Source organism: Sorex fumeus, unplaced genomic scaffold (genome assembly GCF_029834395.1).
Source record: "Sorex fumeus unplaced genomic scaffold, SorFum_2.1 ptg000072l, whole genome shotgun sequence".
Classification (NCBI taxonomy): domain Eukaryota; kingdom Metazoa; phylum Chordata; class Mammalia; order Eulipotyphla; family Soricidae; genus Sorex; species Sorex fumeus.
The window spans coordinates 17,736,731-17,759,364 of record NW_026606129.1 but is presented as its reverse complement, the minus strand read 5'-3'; the positions used below and the strand labels follow the sequence as shown (position 1 = coordinate 17,759,364).

Sequence of the window (22,634 nt, the reverse complement as noted above, 5' to 3'; positions counted from 1 at the left end):
ATAACAACTGTAAGAAAAGGAAAAAAAACTACCTTTAAATATTCTGTATTGAGGCCTTCCAAATTTATGCTTTGTTATTCATTAACTATTAGGACACAAAGTGGCATCTTTAAAAGATAGTGAACTTAAAAAAAAGAAAAAGAAAAAGAGTGAACTTGACAATAATACTGAACACTTTTTTTACTATTTTGTGATGTTACTTAAATTCACTATTTATCTCCTTCCTGTTCTACAAAAAAAAAAACTGGAGTAGTTTTCACAAGGGCTTTAATAAACGGTTCTACTTTTAAATTTTAATGAAAGCATGTTTTTATTCCAGATGGTCAAATTATTGTTGTCTAGAGGCGCCAATATTAATGCTTTTGACAAAAAAGATAGACGTGCTATCCATTGGGCAGCATATATGGGTATGTACTTTTGTTGTTTTTTGCATTTATATACTTAGTAAAAGTTACATAATTTAATCTGTGGATTTGGTATAACCTCTGTCTTTTAGAAAGTAAGAAGTTCCAGTTATCTAAGTTTGTTTCCCAAATGGAATCAGCCTGGTAGTATAGTGAAGTGTGGATTAGTATTGACATATCAGGAGTGCATCACGGTCACTGTCCTCCCGTTGTTCATGGATTTGCTCGAGCGGCCCATGTCTCCATTGTGAGACTCATTGTTACTGTGTTTGGCATATCAAATACATCACAAGGAGCTTGCCATGCTTTGCCCTGTGGGCGAGATACTCTCCGTAGCTTGCCGGGCTCTCCAAGAGGGGCGGAGAAATCGAACTCGGGTCGGCCATGTTGGCTGCGTGCAAGGCAAACGGCCTACACGCTGTGTTATCGTTCCAGCCCATCAGGAGTGCATAATAGCAATTTAAAATTAATTCTTATTTACCCTTTAAGAAAGGAACATTCTAGATGCAAGACTGCAATAAATAATTTAGGCTTGTCATTTGCTAAAAGCCCATTATTGTACCCATTGTTCAATTTTATGGTGATATTAAAATAGAAATTATGAAGATGCATTAGAAAGGTGCACTGTCAAGTACCAAAATAGGCATAGGCTTGTTTTATACTCCTACAGAAATTTTACTGAAAGAAACTGAGGCTGGTATGGACTGTTTTGCTGTAACATTATGTTTCTTGGGAAAAAAAAATCTTAAGTTTGGTCAAATTCCTCAAATTATATTCCTCAACTTCAAGTGAAGATCATGCTAGTGCTAACCACTCACAACCTAAGCAGCTTTATAACTGAGGTATTAACCAAAACCTTGGTGGATTTTAGAGATAACCCTGACAGCCAGGAAGTCAAGTTCATCTGCTTCAGAATGTTTTTAAAGACACCCTCCAAATTCCACAAGAAGAGTCAGATGTGGACTTGCACTGACTACAACCAAGCAGATGGAAGTAAATCTAAGCATAAAGGAAATAAAAGCTGACACAAATTTTCCGAGTCCTACAGTGCTGGGATCCTGTCTCTAGAAAGAAGCCATGGACAGAGGCATTTGTTACTCATTTCTTAAAATAGAACTGAAAGTATTCCTCTCTGCAACCATGGAGCTTAGGACGTTTTCTTCCTGCCCAAGGTTATAATTTGGCTTTAGCAATTTTGACTCCTGTAGCTTAGGAAAAATTACATATGAATGGAAATACCTTCTGTATAATACTGCTATCATTCCCTAATTTACCACTCAGTACCACTTATTAAACCTTTGGCTAGCCACCGTTTCTTAAAAAAAAGGTCATCTTATCTTATTTCCCTATATATTTTTTCTGTATCTCATTTAGAAATAAAAGATTTAAGGAATATTTGATGGAAAATTCATCTTTTCTTAAACTACTTTATAAAATAAATGTAAGAAAGCTAATTATATCAGTTCCTTGGTGATCTTTATAACTGATTCCAAAAAGTTCCAAGATCCAGGAAAGTAGAAGTTATACCAAATAATAGTCTAATTTTACTGTTTTGTCTTTGGTTTAAGGACCACACCTAGCGATAGCGGGCTTAGTCTTGGCTTTGCACTCAGGGATCACACCTGATGAGATTTGGGATGCTAGAGATTGAACCTTGGTCAGCTGCATGCAAGACAAACACTTTGCCACCTATACTATTGCTCTGGCCCCCAGGGTCTATATTGAATTGCAAGTCCGACCTTTAGTGTGGACATATAAATAATTGAGGTTGCCAGGTGCCCCTATTTTAGAAGACAAAAGCAGAATATTACTGAATATTTCTTTCATACTATAGATTTTTGCCCTTAATATGTCATGAATATTTTTCTTCTCTTAAATGAAGATAATACATTCAAAAGTCTCCACTAGAACTCTAAAGCCCACACTCTGGGGGGAAAAGGCAGCTCAGATAGAGAAGGGAGCACCAAATAAAAGGGTGTTGGGAGGATCCTCCCAGGATGTGAGATGCATGCTGAAAGTAGACTATAGACTGAACATGATTGCCACTCAATTCCTCTTTTGCAAACCACAGCACCCAAAAGGAGAGAGAGAACAAAAGGGAATGCCCTGCCACAGAGGCAGGGTGGGATGGGGGAATGGGGGGTGGGAGGGATACTGGGATCAGTGGTGGTGTAGAATGGGCACTGGTGGAGGGATGGGTACTTGATCATTGTATAACTGAAACCCAAACGCAAAAATTTGTAAGTCTGCAACTGTACCTCATGGTGTTTCACTAATAAAAATTTAAAAAATTAAAAATAAAAATAAATAAATCTCCTCCTTACACTTATATTCAGGAGGTCACACATTAAGCAAAGTGCATTCAGGCCTTTTACCTCTGAAGAGCAAGATTTGACTGAACAGCTGGGAGGATTTCCCATTGCCTTCGTTTGTTGTTTTGATATTATAATGTACTGGGATCACATACTTGGTTGCACTTTACTGGAGATCACACAATCATGATTGCAAAGACACCCCATGCCCCCAACTCCAGTGGGTAGTCCTGCTGCTGGAATCACACTCAATAGTAGTGTGGTGAGCTGCCAGAGATTGAACTCGCAGCAGATGGTTTACCATTAAACTGTATCTCAGGTTGTCCTTGTTTTTGTGTGATTGAAGGCAAGTGAATTTGTTGCCTCCAATTGAGCTCCAAGAATAGTTGAATATATATATATCTTTGGGCCTCGGGATTTTTTCTGATTCCCAAAGAGTCACTTTTCAAAACCATTTGTAAATATTAAAACATATTCTGTTTCTTTGCTGTCATTACCCATTTACATTTTAGGTGTTTCTTTGGGTGTTGAGGTGGTCACGTCTGGCAGTGCTCAGTGTATAGCTCAATCTCTTTGAGGGGATATAAAAATTACTTGAGCAGTTTATAACAAATATTTATTGGTTGCGTATATTATATACCACTGCTCTTCAGCCTATGGAGTATATTGATATGTATTTGATATATTTTGTAGATAGGTGTTCAAGAAATTAATACATTAAAGTAGCTTTAAAAAGTATCACAAGATCTCAATCTCTTGTGGTACTGTATTGTAAATGAAAATTGGATGGCAGGAAAAGGACACGTCATTAGTTGTCATTTACTTAGTAAATAGTATTTGTAGGTATATAGTACTTTTGTTTTACAGGACCTCTAGAAAAGAGAGATTGCTTAGTTGAGCAGGTAAGAAGGAAACTGGAATGGATCATCAAGATTAGTTGCAATAATAGGAAAAACATCAAACATAATACTGTATGCAAGGAAAAGATCACTTAAATAAAGGCACAGGAGTAGATCGAATTGTAGAATGAAGAGGACAGCACTGTATAGAATCTGATTAAAAACAATAAAGTGCTTCTCACACTTTCTAGATACACACTCTTCTTGGCTACCTTGTGTGTTTGGGTGGGCCTGCCACTCTCTCTGACTAATGAATTGAAGGCACTATTGCCTCTGTCCTCTAGCCTGATACGAGACTGCTGTCTGTTCTCCTCTTCTGACTTAGTAACTGGCCATGTTCAAAATCTTATCAGCTGTCTAAACCTGGTTCCTGGTTCCAAAAAGAGCAGAGCCCTTTTGCCAAACTAGCAAGTATTACTGAGAAATAAAATATTAATTGTTTAAGCCACTGAGATTGTGCAGTTGTTAATCACACCCTGCCCTTTCTGATTATATTTCTTAGCAAATTAAGTTGACTAAGATGATTTGATGGAGATAATGTGAAAGAGGTTTTTTAGCTACATGTTCTAAAGATATGCCATTTTAATTTTTTTACTTATTTTCTGGTTTGGGGATCACACCTGGCAGTGATCAAGGGGACCATGTAGTACAGGGAATCAGACTGTCATCTACTGCATGCAAAGCATGTGCTCTATCTGCCCCACGATAGATCATTTATAAAGGGCAAACTGAATTCACTCACTGGTGTCAATGTAGAAGATTCCACTAAGGCAGGGGGGAAAGTAAACTGGTATCTTACATTAGGCCTAAAAAAAATCCTTAGAACTTGAGAATTTATTAAAACAGCTGAAGACAACAAATAAGATTCAGGTAAAAGGATCATATAAATTACATGTGGTTATTAGATAAAGCAAGCAGTTATTTTATTTTCAATTATTTGTCTTAACCAACATTTATCAAAATAATTTTGATTTTTTTTTTTGTGATCCATCTTCTCTCTAGTTAGATGATTTGTTAATGATCTGTCATCATTTTCTGGTTAAATTATTATTCTGTTATTCTGTTAGATATTCAAGATTATATTGTGTATTTCCCATAGGCTTATTTATATTTTTCAAAAACATATTGTAGGTCATATGGAAGTAGTGAAATTACTTGTGACACACGGAGCTGAAGTGACGTGCAAGGATAAGAAGTTGTACACACCTCTTCATGCAGCAGCCTCCAGTGGAATGATCAACGTTGTCAAATATCTTCTAGATCTTGGAGTTGATGTAGGTATATAGCTTGTGCAGTACAAGAGTGAAATATTTTGTATGTTTGTGAATTGATTGTTGATAGCATTTATTTCATATTTCAATAATTTCATGTAATTTTTTATCTTTAAAGTTGACACATAGTCCTTTATATAATATGCACGGTGCACTTAAGCCTTATCTAAATAATTTAAGTATGTTAAGAGTTAAAATTCAGAATTGAATGATTGACAGTTTTTTTGTCTTTATCATATTCCAGGCCCTATAGCTCCTTTTCCGCTGTAGAGATCACCAACTAAGACATACATGGATTGTTTTTTTCTATGTGATTAGGTTATTATTAGTCTTATTTACCCAGTGAGTCTGTTACTCTCTTTAAATGATGGTGTACATAGCAGAAGTAGGTAGGGAAACTAGAGACTTTTGACCATCAAGTAAAAGTGTTAACCTGTGTTAATATATTGGGTTAGGAAAGGTTGTTGCTTTATCTTAATATATTTGATTCCTAAATTGAGATAGCTATGAATACCTGTTGCCTTCACAGACCATCCTTTTAAAACACATGTACGTAATTTACACCCACTCTTAGAATATTTACTCTTATTTTAGGTTCGGTCTGACAAACTCAGCTGGTTCTTCAAAACAGATTAAAAGCAGAAAATTAGAAGGAGAGAGGGTAAGGCTCTGCTAGAGGGAGGCAGTTTAGATCAGCTGCAAAAAAACAAACAAGAACAAGGTAGGTGATAGTCTGGTGGACTCAGAATACATGGCAGAACTGTAGAGCTGATATAAGGACCTAATATAAGGACTTAATGTAACTGTAGTCCTTAATATAAGGACTGTGTGAAGCACTTTGCCTAACACGAGAAAGAAGTTCTTGAAAGTGTGGCATCATGAGAAAAAGTTTCAAAACTCAAACATTTGTTAAGTAGGATTTTGTAGAGTACAAACAGATGAGTTTTGTTTCAACTCAATAGTTTTGATCTGTCTGAAAAGAGTATAATGCCTTAAAAGATCCCAGATCTAAAGGATAAAACCCTGATTTTGATCAGTGTTGAGACCTTTCCTATGCAACTTTTAGAATTTTATTGACTGGAAAATAACATTTGTAAAATCTGAGAATGGAGTATTCTTCAAAATAAGAGCTCATATTTAAAGTGGAACTGTGGTCTCCAGTTCGATTATTGGTTTCCTAGGATTCCCATAACAAATTGTTTTAAGCTAGCAAATTTGATCTCTCAAATTTCTGGAGTGGGAGAATTCATTCCATGTCTCCTAGATTTTGGTAATGGTATTTAGATTCGACTAAAGTGTTTTTAATTTCTACAATTTCTGTTACCAGTGATCTCACAACAGAAAGTCAAAGTTGGGAATAATTTTAAGGGGCCTAATGTCCATGCAAGACTACCAATTACAAATTTGGGGATTTCCACAGCCATTTTCATATTAGATGACTCACTGGGAAATCTTAAATGTCATAGAAAGCTGATGTGCTCACAATTAACATTTATGAAACAGCAAAGATACTCATTATAAAGAGTCAAAAGGAGAAATACATAGTGTGGAAGTGTAGGAACATACTGTGAACACAAAGAATAACTAAACATGTTTTCCTTTCCGTAAGTTTATGATTCTTTATTCTCGCTCATTAGCATGAGACAAACTGTACTGGGAATTGGCAACATAGAAAATTTCACTTCGGTTTTGTTTTCAGGGTTTTGGTTGGGATCCTTTACATAGATTAATTTCCTGTGTGGATCGTTTCAGTCTCTAAGACTGCTTCGGGGTATATAGTGACCCAAAGTCTCTATATTATACTCCATTGTTGGTTTATCAGGAATACTTAGTCCCCATGAACTATCAGCTGTGGATAATCCTGCCATGGGATTATCAACTCAAAACAATTATATTCCTAGAGCCGGAGAGATAGTACAGCGGATAGAGCACTTGACTTTCACGTGGCTGGCTTGTTTGATCCCCAGCACTGCATATGATCCCCTGAACCTTAACCAGGTGTTATCCCTGAACTCAGGGTTAGGAGTAATCTCTGAGCATCACTGGGTATGGCACCCAAATCAAAATAAATTTTGTTTTCATGATTTAAAAAAGTAAAATACTTATATTGCCATCAGGTATGCTGTAGATCCCAGGGTTGCGTAACTTTTTAAATTTTGTTTTAAAATAAATTTCTTACAACATATGCTTATTTTATTTATTAGTATACCTGAAGTTGTGTAAAAATATGTAGGGCAAAAAGAGGTCACAAGGAAAATGTAAGAACCCTACCAAAGATGACCTCCCAGACATTTGGATAAAGGACAATGCTTTATTACTTAGAAGTCACATAAACTTTAAAATAACCACCCATTTTATTTATTAGCTACAGAAAGAAATTAATATAAATTGTTCCCCATTTTTTAGTATACTCATTTTGATAAAATGTCAGCATCTAAGGCTAAAAAATAGTGCACATTGTATACAAAATTGAATTAAATGGAAAAGATTGTCATTTGTTTATTTTTAAAACCTGGTCACCATTTCAGTATTTACTTTAATCTTTGTCACTGCAAAGTGAGTAGGCTTAAAATGTGCACATTATTGAGACTTAAAATGTGTATATTATTGAATATATCTCAGATTTTCCAATTTAAGGTAATTTTTTATCATTTACATAATTAGGAAATTGCCACTGCAGAGAATATGCTTTTAAATATATGTTAGTTTTGTTTTTCTGTAAGATCTTTCTTGGAACCAGTTGTTTTTGTTGTGAAATAGTCATTATACATTGAATTTTATTTACTGAATGTTCAGAGTTCATTTGAAACCAAAATGCTTGTTATTATTATTTTAAAAGTCCTTTAGAGTTATACACTTTATTTTTATATCTTCATCTGGGGCTTCTGTTTGCCTTTTGGTTTGGGGACTACTCCTCGGTGTGCTCAAGGCTTGCTCCTGCCTGAGTGCTCAGATATCACTCCTGGCTGGCTCTGGGACCATATGCGGTCTGGGGATTGAGACCCAGTCATCTATGTGAAAGGCAAGCGCCCTACCTTATGTACTATAGCTCTGGCCCTCTCTGTCTCTTTTTCACTTCAATTATTTTATTGCAACCATACATAGCTAAAATAGTTGACAGCAATGATATTAGCAACACTACTTTAAGATTATGGGTTTTTTTTTCTTCCAATAGATGAACGAACCAAATGCCTATGGAAATACACCTCTTCATGTAGCCTGCTACAATGGACAGGATGTTGTAGTGAACGAACTTATAGACTGTGGTGCTAATGTAAATCAGAAGAATGAGAAAGGATTTACTCCTTTGCACTTTGCCGCTGCATCAACACATGGAGCCTTGTGTTTAGAACTTCTAGTTGGTCGTGGGGCTGATGTTAATATGAAGGTATGAAATAAAATCAGAATGCATACTTTTCAGTATTTCTTCATTTAGCTTACTTCTTCAGTTTCTGCAATACCATTCAGCAATAAAAGGGAACAAAGTGCTGATCAAAGCAAAAACACTGATGAATTATAAAATATGCTGAGTGAAGACCACATGCAAATATGTATTTCCATTCATACAAAGTTTTACAGTATAGTCACTGCCTCTGAAAGGAGGGATTGATATAAAAGGGACGCGAAACTTAATCTGGATGTGGTAACATTCTGTATTTTTACATGCTCATGTTACATAATTAAACATTTGTCAAAACTTATGGAGCAGTGCATTTAAGATTTGTGCACGTCGTTACATGTAAAGTTTCCCTTACATGGCCTAATAGCCACAGTTTATGTTAATGCATGCTAGTGTTTAAAGGTAATCTGTGGTTTATCTGCTGCTGACTTTGGAAAGCCACAAATAATTGATTTGATGAAGAACTATGTGATAGAACATGCTGGTGGTAGAATCTAGGTGTAGTAATATAGAATCTCATTGAAAATTATTTCAATTTTTCTTTTTTGATTGTTTTCACAATATTAGAAAGTCTAAGAGACAAATACCAATGCCTTACTGGTGAGGAGTCATTTTCTTATTGCGACCTTTCTTTTTTCTTTTCTTTTCTTTTTTTTTAAGTTTTTGGGTCACACTATGTGGCCATGTAGTCTTCAATGCTTCCTCCAGGCTGTGTGCTCAAGGTGCCATTTGGAGTGCTGGAGATCGGACCTAGGTCAGGTGCATGCAGCACCCACTATACTAATCTTCTCTAGCCCAGTCATCATTTTGAGGAGCTTTTTAGTATAGACAAATGGAAAAAATTTTGTCGAAGTAAATGTACTAGGCTGGAGTGATAGGGTGTCTGCCTTGCATGCAACCGACCTAGGTTCGATTCCCAGCATCCCATATGGTCCCCCAAGCAGCACCAGGAGTAATTCTGAGTGCAAAGCCAGGAATAACCCCTGCGCATCGTCAGGTGGGACCCAACACACTATGGTTCTGCAAAAAAGGACATGTAACCAAAGATTTTGAACATCAGTACTTTATCGTGTACAATCATTTTTTCCAAGATGATTTAACCAATTGCTTCTGTATTAGTTCATCACTTCACTTTTTGACCACATCTCCAGACTATATCTTAGGAAGGAAAAAAAAGTATACAGAAAAATTGAATCATTTAGGATTAGTAAAAATGTTAGATTGAAATGTGGTTTTTAAAATTTGATTTAAAAGAGATTTCATTGCTTTTATAATGTGGTGATTGTCTTCCAAACTGGTAGTGTGAATTTTTTTTTCTTACTTCTTTGTGGAAACCTCTAAGGTTGCCTTTTATTTGCTAACCTTCATTTTTTTTTTTAAATCATTATCAACTCCTTCTTACCCTATATTTTCCTTCTATCCCTTTATCTTCTTGGATGTTTCTTAAGTTGTAGATGACTGGTAAGTGAGTTTAGGTTTATAATAATTTGGTTTATAACTTTTCTCATTGCTTGTCCTATAAAATACAATAGGGCCTGGAGAGATAGGACAGGGCTTAAGGCACTTGGATTGCATACCCTGGTTCTGTTCCTGGCACCACATGTGGTCCCTTGAGTATTACAGGGTATGCCTCAAAAACCCAAATAGGTAATATGTGCCAGGGATATGTATCATGGTAAATCATGTGACTCGCATGTGTGAGGCTGAGTACAGTCCCTGGTACTTGATGACTTCCTGAACACTTGTTTTGGCCCTGTGGCAGTTGCACTGCCAGGCTTGCATATGGCCCTCAGGTACTGTGTTGCCAGGTCTCTGCATCTCCAGGAGTGATCCCTGTTAAAAAAAATGTTTAATATATGTGTGGTTTTTATAACCTTGCTTAATAAACAAGCCTTGCAACATTGAATTTATTGCATATACACATTTTTCACATCCCATCCTCTTTTATTTTTGCTTTTTGTGGTGCGGGGTATTAAACCCATAGTTAGTCTCACAATATAAGGCATTTGCTCTACCATTAAACTACATTGCTAAACCAATAGTAAATTTTGGTCAGATAAAATAGCACCAAAGACTTATTTGTCTGACTATTTTGTTGCTGCTGTACTAGCTCTTAGAATTTGGGGGTGGGGGGGATTTGTTTTTAACTTTCAACTTGATTCCAAATGACTGAAAGTAACTAAAAGAAAAAATGAGTCTGGAGCAATAGTCCAGCAGACAGGGCATTTGCCTTGCACATGGCCTAACTGGGTTCAAACCCGGCTTCCCATCTGGATACGGATCCGCTTAGTACAGAGCCAGAAGTAACCCCTGAGCATTACTGGGTGTGACCCAAAAAGAAAAATATATTAAAAAGAAAACCCCAGTTGAGAAAGAGAGTTGTGGTTCTCCCAGCACATCTAAAGTCTAGATGTCTTTTGTGTATCTGAAATCAACTTTGAATGATCAGAGTTTAGAAAATAGAAGTGTTGATTCGTACAGACAAGGACTCTACCACATATTATTATATTTAGTTTCAGGGTTGGTAAGTATAGGGTGGAGATTAAGTACATGCCTAACATGTGAAGTTTTTCAAAACAACCTGAAGCAGTGCTACAATATGTAAATTGTTAGCTATAATGAGTTTTTAATTGTTTTTGTTCATTTGGTTACTGTTGTCTGGGGGGGGGCATGGATAATAGTCAATTAATAGTTAATATGTAATTAAGAATTGCTGTCTTGGGGAGCTGAGGAGATGGTTCAGAGTGCTGGAGCAGTGCCTTGCATTGTGACCTCTGGATATGACCCAGAGCACCACATGGTCCTCTAGACACTGCAGCAAGCCAGGAGTAGCTCCTGAATTTGCTCAGTATGGCTCAAGGAGCACCAAAAATATAAAATTGATACATTAGGGTCAGGGATGTTGCTCAAACACAAAGTGCATGTCTTGCATACAGGAGACCTAGGTTCTATCCGTGGCACCATAAAATAAAATAATAATAATAAAAGCCTAAATTTAGGGCTGGAGAGATAGAACAGAGTCACATACATGTGACTGACCTCAGTTCAAACTCTGGCACTGCATATTGTCACATGAGCCCTGCCAGGAGTGACCCCTGAGCACAGAGTCAGGAACAGATCTTGAACACTGCTGGGTGTGACCCCAAGCACCACCACCACCACCCCCAACCACTAGCACTGTAGCACTGTCCTCCCGTTCACCAGTTTGCTCGAGCAGATACAGTAATGTCTCCATTGTGAGACCTGTTGTTACTGTTTTTGGCATATAGAATACACCACGTGGAGCTTGCCAGGCTCTGCCATGCGGGCAGGATACTCTTGGTAGCTTGCCGGGCTCTCCAAGAGGGACAGAGGAATCAAACCTGGGTCGGCCGCATGCAAGGCAAATCCCATACCCGCTGTGCTATCGCTCCAGCCCCATCCTCAACCATTAAATAAGTAAAATATTAGTATGTATTATAAAAAGTAGTTTGAATGACACTAGAAACTGACATTGCTCTGGTAAGTGATCGAAGAGCTTGTTTGCTTGAAACTTCTTATGTAGAATTAAATATTTAGCTCTTTATGAAGTTGATCTCATAAGAAATTCTCAAAGACATCCATACAATACAGGTTCAGTATAAACTTATGATATCTTTCACATTTCAATTCTGATTACATTTTTAAAATTTTAATGCTATTGAGTGTTGAGTCACACTCAGTGATGCTCAGGGCTCTACACTCAGGAATCATTCTTGGCAGTGCTCTGAGGACCAATACGCTGGACTGGGGATAGAACCTAGGTCTTCCTTACACAGGGCAAATATCCTACCTTCTGTACTGTCACTCTAGTCCCCAAGAGAGTTTTAGTCACTAACTCATTACTTCATATTTGGAGGTAGGTCCTTTAAAATTTTAGATTTTCTACATTAAATACATTAATGATCGTTTTATTCTGGTTATTTTAAGGGATCTAGGAAAATTGCTAACATTTAATACAAATTAAAAATGCTATTCAAATGAACTATATGTCAAATTAATAATTACCCCCCCCACCACCACCACCATATTTACTTGGTCACGGAGGGATGCAGCATTTCTTAGAGAACAAGTGGAAAAACAATATGAAATTTTGAAATGGGAAACACATGTACATTCTGGTGTCATTCCAGATTATGTGACCTACACTGAATCATATCATTGTGCTTTGATTTCCCTACTGGTGAAATAGAAGTGGTAGATTAGAGTGTACCTCCCATGTAAAATGCTCTATAAACTACAGTTTAAAATATTTTTGCTTTATGATACTCATGCTAAAGTGTTTCTTTTTTTAAATTCATGTCAGGCCTATAAGCTTTATTTTTTTTTAATTTTAATTTTATTTATTTGCTTTTGGGTCATAACCGGCAATACACAGAGGTTACTCCTGGCTCTGCACTTAGGAATTACTCCTGGTGGTGCTCAGGGGACCATATAGGATGCCAGGAATCAAACCCGGGTCAGCCTCATGCAAGGCAAAGGCCTTACCCGCTGTGCTATCGCTCCAGCCCCTTCATGCTAAAGTTTATTTGAAGTTTTCTATAGCTATTGCTTAAAATAGACTTCTGTTTAAGTTAGTGCTTGACTTGTAGTTATAGTTACAGTGTGTGAGAGGATATTAAAAATAAAATTAAGGATTTTTGGTATAACAATTTTAAATCTTTTTATTTCAGAGCAAAGATGGTAAAACCCCACTGCATATGACTGCCCTCCATGGTAGATTCTCCAGATCACAAACCATTATCCAGAGTGGTAAAAAGTATTTCTGTTTGTTTTTTTTCTTAAATGTAGTGAAATATTTTTTTTTATTTTTTAATCCACAAAATGGAATGATATCAAGGAATTCATGCAATCTGTATATTTGTGTATCAGATCTCATAAAAATCCAATAATATGCCATGTATGGTATTTTTATTACTAAAATATAAATGTAGAATTTTCACTTCTCCTCAGTCTTAATTTATTATGGTTAATTTTGTTTTTTTAATGTATTGCTAAGATGAAAATTGCATTATATATTAACTCCTGAATTGATGTCTCCCCTTTTTTAATATTTGTGGCAGTTTTTAGGATTTAAATTTTCTTCTAAACTTGAGGGGTTATTTAGTCTCTTGAAAAGAAAAATAGTACGAGGTGAGCTAAACTTTTAAACAGTAATTTTTAAATGCGTTACTTGAAAGCAGTGTATCTCAAGCCGTGTTCCAAGGAACTGTTGGAGAGTGTGTTCTCAAAATAAGTGTTCTGCAGTGACATAGTAGGCATGGGTGCACAATTAAGAGAATCAGTGAAGCTTTGCATTCTTCCTAAGATGCAGAGTGTGCATAATAAAACTCTGAAAAGCTGGGACTGAGAACAAAGCTCGGGGTCATAGGTATATAGTTCAGTTCCTGGTACCATGTATCCTCCTGAGTACTAATGAATGTAATCTGGCAGTGTCCCAGAGCACCGCTTGACTAAGGACTGAACTCAAGTTTTTCTCTAGGAAAAGTACTTGTGGGACTCAGAAGATGCTCTGTGGCTTAAAGTACTTCCCTGACAGGCTAAAGGCCCCCAAGGCAATCCTGACTGCCCAGGATCTAGGGTCCCCAAGTAAGAGAAGGAAAACAATGTGTTTGTTTTAGTACAGTGGTTTTCAAACTTGTTGAAACCCAAAAATCCTTTGTCATTTTTAAACCTATTAAAATCTTATGCTCGATTCACTGTAATGTTTTAAATGTCCTATGTAATCCAAGCACATGACTCAGTAAATTGTGCAGTGAATAAAATCTACACTGTTATATCCATAAATTTGTGCTAGAATAGTGTTTTATGTTACTTCCTTGTATAGGTTTACTTGCTCTTACTTAAGTTCAGTGTCTTAATAATGTATCCTTGTTGCAGGAGCTGCAATAGACTGTGAGGATAAGAATGGAAACACTCCTTTACACATAGCTGCACGGTATGGCCATGAGCTGCTAATCAACACTCTTATTACAAGTGGTGCTGACACTGCAAAGTAAGTACTTACTGTTGTGTTTATAGCCGTGACAGGAAGCACAAGAGAAAGGAACTTGCTATTTTCTTGATATTTCTAGTACAGATGTAGATTTTACCTTAGGATTACACTGAATGCTTCAATAGTTATATTTTGTAGCCATTTCTATATTATAATTAAGCACTTTTGAGCAGAGCTTTGAATTTTTGCAATCTTAATTATTTTTCACCAAAAAAATAAATTTATTATGTTAAGTACTTATTTTTATCTGAATACTACCTGTAGAGAGTGGTTTTTTCCCCTATGTAGCTGCTGAAAAGGATCCCCTTCCTTACTTTGGGCACAAGAGGGTGTTTTGGTTTATTTTTTGGTTGGTTGTTTTGGGGGCCACACCTAGCAATGTTCACAATGTTTGCGCTCGGGGATCATTCCTGGCAGGGCTCAGGAGACTGTTTGGGCGCTGGGAATAGAACCTGGATTGACCACATATCAAGGCAAGCACCTTATTCATTGTAGTATCTAGCCAGCCCCAGAACTCAGGTTTTAAAATCTATTTTACTTACAAATGACATCCTACTATACTTATAATTCTTAAATGGAATTTTATTTGTTTATTTATTTATTTTGCTTTTTGGATCAAACCTGGCAATGCACAGGAGTTACTCCTGGCTCTGCACTCAGGAATTACTCCTGGCAGTGCAGGGGACAATATGGGATGCTGGGAATTGAACCTGGGTCGGCCACATGCAAGGCAAATGCCCTACCTGCTGTGCTATCACTCCAGCCCCATTACGTGGAACTTTTAATTTGGCTGTTTGATGGGGACACTCCTGGCTCTGGACTCAGGGATCACTCCTAAAGGGACTTTGTGGCCTTATAGGTTGCCAGGGATCAAACCAGGTTGGCTGTTTGCAAGGCAATCACCTTACCCACTGTATTAGCCGTCCCCATATTTGGTTGTTTCTTGTTTTACTTTTATCTATAAATTTATTTTCTGTAGAGTGGTCACAGTTTATTCATTGGGGCATGTGTTGGGCCATACCCAGCTTTGCTCTGACCTAGGGATAACTCCTGGTAGGACTTGAAACCATCGCAGTGCAGAGCATCAAACTGGGTCAGTTGCATGCAAGGAAAACACCTTACCCACTCTGCTGCCTTTCTGAATTCTCATTTATTATCACTACACACAGGTTGCTTTACTTTTTTTTTTCTGTTCTAAAAATAATTACATTTTCTTCACCACTTGTCTCATTAAATTATTAGTGGTGGGGATTTTCTTTCTAGTCCAATGTCCAGGAACATTTTGGTTGATACATAATTTGAGAAATGTGGTGCCGGCCTGAATAGATAATATGTTCCACATAGCTGCATACGTGAACTCATCTTCTGCCCCCAGCAAATGCCTTACTGACTGAGAGTAGTGCCGTGGTAGAAGAACCCTACTCATACAGAGAATTTTCTGGACAATAAGTTTATACCCACTTTCAACCTTTGGACAAATTGCTGTACATTGTGTTAAAGATTTTTCTATAATTATCTTTTTGCTTTCAGTTGGTTTCTTTATAATGTATTGAAATGATTGTATTTTTCTTGTGTTGTGATAAAGATTCTGTCCTGTTTAATTTAGGCGTGGCATACATGGAATGTTCCCCCTCCATTTGGCAGCCTTAAGCGGTTTTTCAGATTGCTGCAGGAAACTCCTTTCTTCTGGTAAAAACAATTTTGACAGACTTTTTTTTAAATGAGATATAATTGACAAAATACTAGTCTCAGGTATATAGTGTATTTGATACTTGAATTGATCCATGTAAAATTCTGGACATTCACTAAAGTGTGTAACTACCACTATAAAATTTAGCAGTATTTTTTATAAGCACACCTCCTTTTTTTGGGAGCTTCCTTTTCCTTGGATACTTTTTTGTTGTTGTTGTTATTGTTGTTTGTTTTGGAGCCACACCTGGTGGTGCTTCTGAACTCCTTCAGGCTCTGTGCTGGGGTTTGCTCTCAGTGGTGATGTTCAGAAATGTAGTATTTGGGAGATATGGGGATTGAACCTGCACCTCCATTATGGAAAGCATGTGTTTATCCCATTGAACTATCTCAACTATCGATACTCCTTTTTTTTTTTACAGCATGATCTTTAATTGCCACAAAGATTACACTGCCTACAGTGAAAGCTCAGATAATGAATACAGTTTTCCTTTAGATAATAAAGTGTTATTTAGTCTTTATTTCCACGTAGACTAGGGAGGAATTAAGCCCAGTGTCTTTTATTTTTGGTTCCTTTTTGGGTTACACCCGCTGATACACAGGAGTTACTCTTGGCTCTGCACTCAGGAGTTACTCCTGGCATGGTGCTCAGGGAACCATATGAGATGCTGGGAATAGAACCCGAGTCGGCCGTGTGCAAGGCAAACACCCTACCCACTATACTATCACTCCAGCCCCAAGCCCAGTGTCTTACATATGCAAGGCATTCACTCTTCACTGAGCCACATCCTCAGCTTAATAGAGTATTTATTTTAGATTTTATATTGTTTAATACTCAGATCCTCACAAGTAGGCAGAATACACTTTTACCGTTATGTCCCTGCCTCTCCAATAAAGAATCTTTAAACTAACTTATGTACATATTTATTTTATGACTTTTGATACTTTTGTTTTTCTTCCCCTTTTTTGGAGGGGGTGGGGTGGGGGTAATAGACCAGTATACTATCAAGCTACTCTGTGTAATACCAGAGATCAGACCTGTGACCTCTTATGTGCAAGGCAGGTGCTTTATAGCTGAATCACATCCCCAGCCCCAATATGACTTTTTCCTTTTTAATTTTTCTTATAGAACACTGTGGTTTATAGTAGTATTGGGCATACAATATTACACCCACTGCAGTATCATCATCCTCCCACCATTGTCTCAAGGTTCTCTCCCACCCTAATAACATTTTTATATACCATGGAAAATAAAAAATTGTGTGACACTATGGTCATAATTTATTGTGATGGTCTAGAACTGAATCTGCAGTATCTTTGAGATATGCCTGTGATTTCTTCTTATTGCCGAATAATCATTTTACCACCCCTGTTTAAATAAGACTGGCATTTATTTGTCTTTCTAAAAACTGGTCCTGTAGTGGCTGTTACCTTTAATAACTTTGTACCTATATGGAGTTCATTGTTTCATTGTAAGAGGTGTAATTCTTAATAAAATATCTATAATGTTAAATACACATATTTTATAGTGCATAAAAGATGTGTTACTTCTTGTAGGCTTTGATATAGATACCCCAGATGATTTTGGCCGGACCTGTCTGCATGCAGCAGCAGCTGGAGGGTAGGTTAACAGTATTTTTGCTTCTTTAGGAAAAAAGTAATTGGTAGTCCCTTACTACTTTCAGGTGTGCCCCCAAAACTTAAACACCAAAAAAAAAAAAGTGTTTTGTGGCAGTTTTGCTTTTGTCTTTCTTCCTCAGTATTAATTCTAGGATTCTGCAAAATAGGAAATGATGTGTAACATCATGTGTAACATTTGGCAGAAGAAAGTCTACAGTAGTAAAAATTGCTATTTTACCTTCTGCCTAATGCGTAAGTTGACACTATGACGATAGTTGGAAATCATCACTCTAGACAAGAATTGAGTGCTGAGAGGATAAAAGAATGTACATGATAATCTATCAGTATCTAATGCCCAGAAAGGGACAGTGTTTGGGGGAGGGGGAGAAAGAGAGGAGAGGAGAATGCCATGGAGGTGGTGGCAGGTGGGAAATTAAGGACATTGGTGGTGATAATATACACTGGTGAAGGGATAGGTATTGGTGTATCTATCCTATGAATGAAACCCAGTCATGAATAACTTTGTAACTGTGTGTCTCACAGTGATGCAATAAAAAGTAAATAAAAGCATCAAGTATCTAGGAATCAGCAAAAGATGTGGGTGATATGAAACCTTTAAATCACTTAAAGAGTTAGAAGAAGGCCTTAGAAAATAGAAAAATACTCCATTCTAATGGATTGGATTTAAGGAATCAATATTGTTAAATTGACTATCCTGCCTAAACTATTATATAGTTTCAACACAATCCCCAACCAAACTGAGACGATCTTCTTTAAAGACCTAGAAAATTCAATACCAAAACCCTGAAAAGCCAGAGCCATGCTGAAAAATAAGAAACTGAGAGACATCTTTTAACAACAAAAAAAGGCTGCTGAAAAATAAAATAAACTAATAAATTAAAGAAAGTATTGCTTGCAAAGAGAAATCATTCCTGGATAAATAAATATATTTTCAAATGAAAACATCAAAACATGGAAATGAACTAAATACCTGCTATTCTGGGTCTGGGTTTTTTTAAATCTTTATTTTAGGAGCTACCAGTCACGTATTCGATATGCCAAACACAGTAACAACAAGTCTCAAAATGGAGACGTTACTGGGCCTGTTCAAGCAAATCAATGAACAATGGGAGGACAGTGTTTGTTTGTATTTTAGGAGAAAATGTTTATGGTCTGTTACGTCTTTTGGGGTCAGAGGGTATTTGGGCCACACCTGGCAGTGCTCAGAGCTTATTCTTTACTCTGTGCTCAGGGATCATACTTGAATGGGCGTGGGGGACTGTATGAGGTACCAGGGTATGAATCCAGATGCAAGACAAGGATCCTAGCCACTGTCCTATTACTCCTGCCCCAAATGTCTTGCCTTCACTGAGGATTGATACATGGGAAGGGGAAATCTGAAGACAAAGATTTTAAATACAGTTCTGGGGGAAGGGGGGGGGGGGGCGGAATATGTGTGTTTGTGCCACACCCAGCTGTGCTCAGGGCTTTCTCCAGACTGCACTCAGGCAGGGCTTGGGACCATGCCTATGTGATGCCGGGGATGGATTAGCCATATTCAGGGCAAGCTTTCTGACCTTAGCGGTTGACTTCGAACAAACAACCAAGTTCAGCTGAAATCTTGGTCTCTGTAGCACACTGCTGGTTTAATGTTTCTCTTAACTTAGATCCTAAATATGAGGAGCTATTTAATTTAGTTTTGTTTGGGGCCACACTCATCCATGCTCAATATTTACTCCTGGCTCAGTGTTCAGGGATCATTCATGGCTGAACTTAAGGGATCATCTCTGGGGCTGGAGATGGAACCTGAGTCAGCCCATTGCACTTTTCATCTAACTTTATTTTCTCCGGATAGGAACTTGGAGTGCCTAAACCTTCTGCTGAATACTGGTGCTGCAGATTTCAATAAAAAGGACAAATTTGGAAGGTAGGATGTGATATAACTCTTCTCTAGAACTTTAATGTTACTATTAGTGACTTACTTGACTTTCTGACTGGCTTATGATAATTAACTCAACAATTATCATATGTGGTAAACATTATTTATGCTGGGTCTGGAGCGATAGCACAGTGGGTAGGGCATTTGCCTTGCACCTGGCCGACCCGTGTTTGATTCCTCCACTCCTCTCAGAGAGCCTGGCAAGCTACTGAGAGTGTCTCGCCCATACAGCAGAGCCTGGCAAACTACCTGTGACATATTCGATATACCAAACACAGTGACAACAAGTCTCACAAGGGAGACGTTACTGGGCCCGCTTGAGCAAATCGATGAACAACAGGAGGACAGTGCTACAGTGCTATTGTTTATGCTGAACTGACACAGCATGACATCTTGAGAGGTCAAATGAAGTTTTGTGTATCCTTACCCAGTTTTCTATGACCTGGATCCTTTGCCTTAAACTCAGACCAGTTACAACTTTACCTTATGGGTACCATTGTAACTCCTCATAACACTCTTTCTTCTACAATAACTTATAGTCATGTAATATAAAACCCTGTTGTGCTTAGGTTCCTTCAAGAAACTAACAGCACCTAGAACTTTGCCCAAATTTGGTTAAGATCCCTGGTTGGAAGAAGGAAATTGGTTAGTAATAGACACACACACACCCACACGAGCACGCATGTGCGCGCGCCTGTTATATATATGTTACAATATTTAAACCAGTTATTAGCATGTTGAGTACATTTCCTATTATGATTTGCAGATGACTGTGAAATGGTAGAATCTCTTTTTAGTCAGTTACTCAGCCCTTTTCAAATTTCATTCTCACTGTTGAGCATCAGCGCTCATTGTTATTAGCCACTAACTGGAGTAGCAGTACTTAAAGCTACTATCATTTATTGTTACTTCAATTAAGGATTGAACCAAGGTGTATTTGAATCATACTGAAAAGAATTAAAAGTAGTTTGGATTGATTTGAAAAGTAGAGTTGGCAGTAAGTAGATTTATCTATCAAGAATTTGTACATTGTATATCAAAGAGTCTAACAGAAAAGGGTATGTGTGTCTGAAATAAGTGATTGAGTCTCTGAGTCAAAAAACTGCCATTTGATCCTGTAATTATTTTAAGAAATAGACTGCTAATAAGCCTACTAGTGAGAATAAATGACAGGCAAAATCTAAACTCACTTTGGTTCTGGAATGTAATATTTTTATAGCTAATTTGTTTTTATAATTAAATTTTCTTCAAGTTATATTAGTTTCTGTAACTTGAAGCATTCTCTACTAGAAATAGCAAGCAAGATCTTTTGAGGTAAATTCTGACTTTGGAAGCATGAACATAATTCAGGGTTAATTGCTTTTTTAAAAATATCCTTTAAAAAAAGAAAGAAATATCCTTATACATTTATCCTATAAAATAAAATACTTTGGTGTTAAAAACATTTTCTTGGAAAAAGTTACATCTTGACTAGACCAAGTTTGTTTTCTGTATTTACTTGAGAAATCTGATTTGCAGGTATGCCATGTAATTACTATAACTAAGCATTATTTTTAATGCTTCTATTTTTCTCTTACCTTTTATTCCTCTACTGAGACATGAACAGAATCTTCTGTCTCTATAATTGGAACGTTTTTTATTAGTATATGGAAACCTTTGTTAAAATGAAAATGTTCAACTTTCTGAACAGACTATGAATGGTGTCTTTCTCTTAAGATTGGAATTGTTATGGCTGGGATATCTGAAAGAATTTAACTATGTTCCTATTCTTAGAGGAACAAGGAGGTTCTCTACCTCCTTATTTCATCCTCCTAGATTTCTCTCCAGCCCTCCAAAGACTTAGTATGTGGTAGAAATCCATCTCACACTCACAATAAATACAGTATTTGTAGTTGCAATAGAGTTACAACTGTGTTCTTACTGGTAATGTTTCTGGCTCTGTTTTTCTTATTTTAACTTGGGCATAAAGATCTCCACTGCACTATGCTGCTGCCAACTGCAATTACCAGTGCCTGTTTGCTCTTGTGGGATCAGGAGCAAGTGTTAATGACCTTGATGAAAGAGGCTGCACACCCCTGCACTATGCAGCTACGTCAGACACAGATGGCAAGTAAGTATCATGTGGTATAAATGAAGGAGTACTGTTTCTCTAAACCAGCATTTTCCATAGGGATGACACTGCAAATTTATATTCTTTTGTTGCCTGGGGCCACCCCTGGTTGTGCTCAGGGGCTGCTCTCAAGTCTCTCAGTTCTCTTCTGGGGGTGTTTGAAGGGCCACGCAATGCCAAGGAACAAACCCAGGTTCTTAATTGCATATCATACACTCCAGCGCATTAAACAGATTATCTTCTCGGCCCTCTCTTCGTATTGTTCATCATCTTTCCTTGAGTCTCTATGTGTTAGAAATAAGTTTGCTTATTTCTAAGCTATGGTTATTATTTCCACTCAGCAACTTGCCCTTATTGGTTTGTACTGGTGAAAGGATAGTCCCTTATCATTGTTCTCTCAACCAAAAGCATATATTACCATCTTTTTTTTTTTAGTCTAAATTCCTTTTGTAGAGATAGGAAACATGGGTAGTGTCATCTCAAAATTGGTCAGACTAGAATATTAGTATCTTTCATAGGATGGGAGTTCAGTTTGCAAGGGATCCAGCTAAATTAATACCCATGAAGGGAGTGAATGAACTGGCAGAGTTGGTACTAAATACTGTAGTTTTAAACAAGGATATTAGATTAGAAGAAAATTAAATGAGAACAAAGGAATGAGAGATACATAAATTTTTTCCTAAGTAGTATTTCCTGATGCAAGTAAACACCATTTATTATAGTGCACCTTAGCATATATTACCCTTTTGAAAGATAATAATAAAGGAGGATGTTCATTATCTCTAATATTTTCCCCATATCTGCATTAGTGGTGAGTAAAATATGTTTTATCTTGGGGATTTTTTTGTTTATTTTGGGGTGGCACCCAGTGATGCTCAGGGCGTACTCTTGGCTCTGCACTCAGGAATTAACTCCTGACAGTGCTTAAGAGACTATAAGGGATGCTGGGGATCAAACCTAGTTGGCCGTATGCAAGA

The 22,634-nt window shown here is 37.2% G+C and overlaps 1 protein-coding gene across 7 annotated transcripts in view; it reads left to right on the top strand.

Moving 5' to 3' along the window:
• Positions 1-22,634, top strand: part of ANKRD28 (ankyrin repeat domain 28) — a 159,436-nt gene that overhangs the window by 105,494 nt on the left and 31,308 nt on the right. For 6 of the 7 annotated variants that reach the window (XM_056129662.1, XM_056129660.1, XM_056129661.1 and 3 more), the window contains 9 exons: positions 320-407; positions 4,747-4,889; positions 8,062-8,274; positions 12,978-13,056; positions 14,185-14,299; positions 15,906-15,988; positions 17,546-17,609; positions 19,464-19,535; positions 21,517-21,657. In XM_056129662.1, the coding sequence (XP_055985637.1) occupies positions 320-407; positions 4,747-4,889; positions 8,062-8,274; positions 12,978-13,056; positions 14,185-14,299; positions 15,906-15,988; positions 17,546-17,609; positions 19,464-19,535; positions 21,517-21,657 (998 nt within the window). Of the gene's footprint in view, positions 1-319; positions 408-4,746; positions 4,890-8,061; positions 8,275-12,977; positions 13,057-14,184; positions 14,304-15,905; positions 15,989-17,545; positions 17,610-19,463; positions 19,536-21,516; positions 21,658-22,634 lie in introns of those variants that run through there. The other variant, XM_056129665.1, reaches the window with a different exon arrangement.